The sequence below is a fragment of the Austrofundulus limnaeus genome, unplaced genomic scaffold (genome assembly GCF_001266775.1).
Source record: "Austrofundulus limnaeus strain Quisiro unplaced genomic scaffold, Austrofundulus_limnaeus-1.0 Scaffold62, whole genome shotgun sequence".
Classification (NCBI taxonomy): domain Eukaryota; kingdom Metazoa; phylum Chordata; class Actinopteri; order Cyprinodontiformes; family Rivulidae; genus Austrofundulus; species Austrofundulus limnaeus.
In genome coordinates this window covers 1,715,663-1,722,734 of record NW_013952464.1, presented here as the reverse complement: position 1 = coordinate 1,722,734, position 7,072 = coordinate 1,715,663, and the positions used below count along the sequence as shown (strand labels likewise).

Below are 7,072 nucleotides of genomic sequence, written 5' to 3'. Positions count from 1 at the left end.
TCGTTTCATGAGTAAAAATATTACAATAACAATATTAATCAATCATCTGATTGAGTATTTGACAAATAAATGTTTTTTTTTTCCTTTAAATGACACACTGTGGTGCATCACCTTCTGCATTCTCATGTTTTACCTTTCTAGATTGGGCTGCATAAATGTGGTGGTGTAAAATAAAAAATAAAAAAAAGCTGTTTCAGATCCCTGAATCAAAAGGAGCTGAATGAGTTGTCGACTGCTTGAACTGCAGAGAAACTGGGCCAAAACAGCTCTGATATGTGGCTGCTTGATCACTGACGCTTCATCTCCGTTTCCCATTYCCTCTCATGAGCATCACAGATTGTGTCCACTGGGTAATTCTGGATGCTCAGAGTTTTTTTTTAAACATATGGTTTTAAGTACCTTAGCATATGCTGCAGCAAAGGGAATTCATTTCAGAAAAATAAAGGTCTTAGCATTCCTTGAAGACCTGCGGATCTATAGCAGAATTTTACATGAGGTTTAGACTGAGATCATCTTCTGCTGAGAGGACAGAAGTGCTTTCAAAGAGAGCACGATCTGTAACTCTCAGCTCCAACCACACCAAATTTACCCCAGTATCTGTTAGGGTTGGGCGTATTGATCTAAGCATTACAGTTTTTCTCAGTTGCTACAACACTAAACCCTGTTCTTTGAACCAAACGCTCAGTTCCCCGAACCCATTTAATAAAATGGCCACCCTTTTGTCAGAACACTAAACACATTTCACCCAGTTAGACACAACATGCAGACCTATTTTCACCCACTAAAACACATTTTCCCCTTTGATTCACATGGTTTCCAAAATGATAAGCACAGGTAGCTAAAATGAGACACAAATAAAGCACTGCTGTCTGATCTGAAACACAGCAACTCAAAATAGATCACACACKTGTCTAATGATGTGACCAAACCATTACAAGGCAATACAAGGATCCCTGGTCATCGAAGCTTCACTGTGATTAGAATCAATCACAGAGGCAAACACTCTAAATATATATACTATAAAGAACTGGATGCACTTTTATTGGTGCAATGTACAGTATTTGTACACTTAGATAAAAACAAACTATATTTGTATATGTGTGTATATATGTACAGTGTGTGTGTGTGTGTGTGTGTGTCATGTTAAAGTGTGTGAGCGTGTTTACATAAATGGGTTCATTCTTGTAAAACCGATTGGTAATGGAAGTGAGTAGCTGAGGTGTTGTGTGGGTAGGTTTCAATCAGATGCTCAGGTCTTTGGGATTATCCTTGTAGGTCTTCTTGGGCTCAGGGACCACGAGCTTAGCTGGACGACTTGGGTTGGACTTGACCGTRCTGTAGTACTCTCTCAATTTAGCCGCTACGAAATTGTCGTCGTCCTCTTCGTCTTCKGAGTCGTCCTGTCTGAACTTAACTGGGGAGATGGTTCGTCCCAGGCTGCGAGACCGGAACTGAGGATCAGGGGTGCTACCTCTGCTGGCACGGCGCCCATCCCTCTCGATCATATCGGGCGTGCGTCCCCTCAACAGTGAGCTGTACTTCTCGTAGGCTGAATCGAAGTCAGGGGTGCGGACCCTGGGCAGGGTCGTGTCTCTGTAAGGGTCCATCTTGCTGCGGGACGGCACGTCCTTCAGCAGTCGGTCACCTCTGTAGGCCCTTTCCATGGTGGAGGATCCCATCAGCAGGTTGTTCTCTCCATACTGGCGAGCCTCTCTCTGCAGCGGTGGAAGCGTGGCTTCCCTGTTCAGACGGTCCAGGGCCGGGGACTCCTGCAGAATGCTGTCATCAAAAAGGACGTTGGGTTCAGGGGTCCTGACTGGGTCATCGTATGCTGGCTCGTTRGAAACAGGCTTCTCATTGCTGCGGGCGTGTCTCTCCGGGGAGCTGTACCGGTAAGGATCTGAGGAGTGGTGGCGACGTCTGGTAGGGGAGCTGTAACGAGAGCGGTGGGGGGACCTGTGACGGCGAGGAGAGCGGTAAGGCGAGCGTCTGGGCGAGCGGTGCGGCGAGCGCCTGGGCGAGCGGTACGGCGAGCGCCTGGGCGAGCGGTACGGTGAGCGTCGGGGGGAGTGGTGACGGTGGTTGGAGGAGGAGTGCTGACCGTGTTTCCGTTCGGGAGAGCGACCACGGCGGTGCCCTCGATGATGGCTGTCCAGGGCGTTGTCTGCACTGCGTGACCGGCCGTGCCCCTTGGTGGGCGAGCGGTGGCGGCTACGGTGGCGCCCGCTGGATTGGTGGCGGTGACCGTGACTATCCTTGCCATCCTTCCTCCTCCTCCTGTGTTTTCCTGTGCTGACTTTGTTGGGGGAGCGGTGGCGGTTGTTGGAACGGTGGTTCGTGCCAGTGCCTTGAGTACGGCGGCGCCGATCTGTCCTGTTCTGGGATGATTGCGGGGGTTCTGGTGGGTAGCTTGACTCTGATGGCGTGTTCGCTCGGGGCATGTTGCTCACTTCCGCAGGGTTTTGTAGCCTTGTGATTGGTTCGGCTGTGATGAGGTCGTCGGGGTTGCCGTCTGCAACACAGTATGACATACAAATGAGGGCAGAGCAATMGAACATGCAATCTGGACTCTAAAGGACTCGATTGGCTTTTACATTAATCATGCTGACTCACTCAGACATGAAGCTGAGAACAATTCCAATGGAAGCCAGTCTGATGTTAAAAGCAAATGTTAGATGGCACGGCAGCAGCCAATGAGAACAGCTTACAGAATAAAAGGCAGTGAAACAGTCATGAAGCAGCCATTGCATCGAAGAGGAGTGGTTACCCACAACAAACCTGTTTTCCTGGTCTAACTTGGGGTCATGTCTCTGAAGCAGGACGAGGGCTGGTCTGTTGGGCGGCTCGACTAGAGGCTGATTACAATCAGTGCCGATGTCCTTCATTTAAATGACGTTGATTGCGCTGATTAGCCATGCTCTTTCATGCACTGCTATAACCCGGCAGACACTGAGCAAATTTTCAACACAAACTCAAATGTCCAACATGAGATTCAACACTGGAAWCTGTAGTGACGGCAGGTATGATATGGGTGGCATTAATTCTTCAAAGTGCCACAATGCTTCATTACGACTGAATGTGTTTATGCCCTGCTTTTTTAAGTAAGGGCACTGCATTTAAAGACGCTTAAGTGCTTCAATGGAGAGCTACGGCAGCGGCGATACTGGCAAAGGGTGAACAGATTTATATGCATGGAGAAGAGCACGGGCATGAGTGATCTGAGGCCACACCACACACACGTCAGGATGAAGGAAGTCGCAGACACAGAGAAAAGCCASACGACAGAGGACAGCAGGACAACTACAAACCGTGGTCTGATTTTGGAGGACAGAGGCCTCCCCCATCTTGTCATTTCTCACACATGCAGTGAGATGGGGAGCGGCCATCCCTGAAGGAAGCCCAGCACAACACACACAGAGAAGGAGAGGATACACAAAAACAGAAAAAAACACAGTAGTTTAGATTGATTGGAACCAACTTGAAGAAAGACAAGAGAGAATTTTTGTTTGTGTTGATTCGTAATGAAAAAAAAAAGTGTTTATTTAATCATTGAGTCAGTCAGAATAAAGACAGTCCAGGAAGTTAACCAAACCCTTCAGTGAAAGCCATCAGTTACACAGAAAAGTCTTGGAATCAAGTACACACGCACACGCACACACACACACACACACACACACACACCTGGACATGTGGACAAAGAAAGCAGCAGAAAAAACAAACTAAAAAAAAAAACAACTAAAAAAATAAAATAAAAAAGACCAGCAAGACTAACAAAGCACTTGCATCAACTAAAAAAAAAAATCAAACAATGATCCAAAATATACAAAGTTCACATGATGTCATATCGGTGCAGATCAGACGGCACATTCTTAGCGCAAAGAAACTGAACACAGGCAACTCTCCACTCAAAAAAATAAAAAAATAAAAAGGCCAGACAAAGTAAATCAGCAAGACTCCTCCTGACTATCGATCCAAACCATTGAGTACAATAAAAAAAAAAAGTTCCATAAATATTATGGAAAATAGACAATACGAAGGGGGGAAAAGTTCAGATTTACACTCTTGACAAGTTCATGCAGCAATAAACTTTTATCCATTAATATGTGGCTTTGATTCATGGCTCTGTACACCAAAGAAAAATATTTGTAAAAATGCCTCTATTCATTTCATCACTGTACAAAAACATTTATATAACCGTAACAACTCTTTAGTTGATTTTTTTTGTTGTTGTTGTTGTTGAAAGGGTTGTGGTGACGTTTTTTTTTTTACCTTTACGACATTTCAATGACATTGAAAATGAGAGCAGAAACAGGAAAAAAGAAATCCGTGAATGAGTGAGCAATGTCAAATACAGTATAGTGAGATTTGGAATAAAAAAATGGGGAAAAGCACAGTTCACTGCCTTTTCTTCAGCACAGTTCTCACTTAAACCTTTAGGAGTTCAGTAGCTTACATTCACCTTCAATAAATAGCATAAATATGTTTGTGTCACAATATGGCTGAGAGGTGTCCCACGTTTTGAATGGGATGCCATGGATCAAGTTTCTCCTCTTAATGCTGAATTGGTGTTTAAGCTTAAAGTTCTTATCAAAAGAAACATTGATTTGTTTCCTGCTCTGGTCATTCAAACCCTGTAAACACATTTTTTTTAAGTAACACTGAAATTAGGCCCACCACCGTTCTGTAAAGTCCCAGCAGAGTGCTTTTGCTCAGAGGCCAGAAGGTGAAAAGTGACAGCGGGATGACATGGAAACTGAGAGCAGGTGACACTTCCAAGCTTGTCCTCCCCCTCCACCAGAGTCCAGAAAAAGCACAGGAAAGACCTTCACCACATAAAAGACCTAAAGCCAAGTGACCCCTTCCCTGGTGCGTTTATGCCAGAGGAGGGGTGAGGGGTCCCGGGAGTGATTCAGTTCTTTCCCCCCTTCAAACCGCCACCATTCACTGGCCGAGCCCCGGCTCAGGGTGTGAAGATGGGTGAGAAGGGAATGTTTTCGTAGATTGACCCACCATATTCAGGCACGGAGCCATCGCCCCTCTTGAGCAGCAGATGGACACGTCGGCCTCCGTTCTTGATGAGCTCGATGGCTCGCGCGTGCTTCATGCCCTGGGTGCTCTCACCGTTTATCTTCAAGATTTCGTCGCCGACCTGGAGTAAAAAAAAAAAAAAAAAAAGGAAGGCCAGGCAGGAGGAAAAAGTGGGATACGGGAAAACAACAAGAAAAGGAGAGGTATAATGACAGGTGAAGGTGGGGAGGTGAAGATGGGCGAGAAAACGAGAGGAGACAGCAGAGCAAAACGAATGAGGGCGAGGAAGGATGAAGACAGGAAGCACGGAGGTTCAATGGGACAAGGGCGAGAAGGGAAGGGTGGACAGGTTGACAAGGAGTTACAAATCAAAATCTGCTTACAGAGAAAACGCACAAACAAAAGATTTGTCCTCTCAAAAAACCAATTTTTTTCTAAGAGTTTCCAAAGAGCAAGTTAACCAACAGCAACTGTGATGCAGAGAGAGAGAGAGAGAGATGGGGGAGGAGATGGGTGCAAAACAAGAACAGGGAAAAAACATTTTTGGGTTCTTTGAATGCATTCCTCAGGTTATCTGTCAGAATCTGCACCAGGGGAATACTTCTCTGGCAGAAAGTGATCTCTCTCCGACACCTCCCCTCTCTGCCTCATAGAGCCGCTGCTATTAATAATACGGCTAATAGTGAGCGCACGTACAAACTGCTGCATGCACACCAAATTCTATGATCTCAAGATGGGCAAAATTAAAAAATAAAAAAAAGAAAAAATAAACTATAAATTGCTACATTTGTAAAGTAGCTATGAAAAACTTTCTGACATGCTGCAAACTTGGAGCCTTATGTTCTTTGCAGCCTTTATAAAAATTTAAAAGGTTAAATATTGCATTTTTACGACATCCTCGGCAGCACGTGCCTGTGATTAATTAAAAGCTAAACTTCCCGTCAGCGGCTGTGCACCACAACGCCGCGCTGTTTGTGTGTTTAAATGTTGCGCTGACAGTAAATCATTTTACATGAMTGGGTTTATATTCACTGAGGCGCGCCTGGCAGTAATTGGGGGGCACATTAGGCGCATGCACTTACAATGATAGATAATATTGTTTTGATGGCTGTAAAGTCTGTAAGGCAGTCAGGGGCTAAACAGAACAGTCAGCTGTTTCACAAAGCACCTGGAAGTGAAGCGTTTTAAAAAACTGTAATTACTTTGTGATAGCTGAATAGTCAGTGCCAATCAGAGGAAAACAAGCTACTGTAATCAGCTTGTTTTATATACTAACAAAGAAAGAAACATGATCATTGTTGTAGCTCATAACACTTTTTCTTTTTAGTTTTAGACACGGAGGAACCGATAACCGCTAGAGTGAGTCTCGTTATCGTGACTGTGTGATCTACTGTAGCAGCTGCAGAAAGAAGAATGAGCAAATGTCTGTATTTACCACGACTGAACATGTTGGCACTATAAAAAAAGGACTGACGATGTAGAGATAATTAAAACTATTAAGAATAATATTAACAGAATTGTTATTAATATTTTAGAGGGTATATAAGTTATCTAATGTAGATAAAACTGTCAGAAAGCTGTGTTATGGATGTACCAACAGAAGAAAAACAAGAAAACATCTCAATTCACAAGTAAGCAGATTTTATCTTATTTTCTTCAATGTGGATGTGATCTGATCAGTAGTGAAGCTAATAATTTCACAATTTAAAAATAAAATAAGCTTATAAATCCGATGTAATCACTGCTAATCATTGAATTGGTTAGCATATATTAGCTTCTGTAGCATATATAGCTATAGAGTGTAGCACTCTGCTGAGTCATGGTACAATTTAGCACAAATTATTAAATATTACAAACTAGTTTTGCCTCTGATTTATGTAATGTTTACACAGTGTAAAATAATATTGTAAATTTAACTATTTTTAGGTTTCTGTTAGACAAAACTGACCTGTTGAGAAGATTGTTAGTTAATATCAGTAATATCATCTTTTAACCTATAACCGGGTATGCAGAGAACATTTTCTTAGTGTTGACTGGTAAATAT

General features: G+C 43.6%; 2 protein-coding genes across 4 annotated transcripts in view; both read right to left on the bottom strand.

The window, feature by feature from the left end:
• Nucleotides 1-1,111: 1,111 nt before the first annotated feature.
• LOC106518526 (uncharacterized protein C2orf16) lies at nt 1,112-3,388 on the bottom strand. Its single transcript, XM_014009862.1, has 2 exons — nt 3,309-3,388; nt 1,112-2,512 (listed from the first exon to the last, which is right to left on the bottom strand). Exon 2 carries the CDS (start codon nt 2,439-2,441, stop codon nt 1,242-1,244), a length of 1,200 nt encoding a protein of 399 aa, XP_013865316.1. The 5' UTR covers nt 2,442-2,512; nt 3,309-3,388; the 3' UTR covers nt 1,112-1,241.
• The window catches only part of magi1b (membrane associated guanylate kinase, WW and PDZ domain containing 1b), a 156,645-nt gene continuing 152,161 nt past the window's right edge, over nt 2,589-7,072 (bottom strand). For 2 of the 3 annotated variants that reach the window (XM_014009860.1, XM_014009861.1), the window contains one exon: nt 3,688-5,149. In XM_014009860.1, the coding sequence (XP_013865314.1) occupies nt 4,961-5,149 (189 nt within the window). In that variant the 3' untranslated portion in view covers nt 3,688-4,960. Of the gene's footprint in view, nt 3,389-3,687; nt 5,150-7,072 lie in introns of those variants that run through there. The other variant, XM_014009859.1, reaches the window with a different exon arrangement.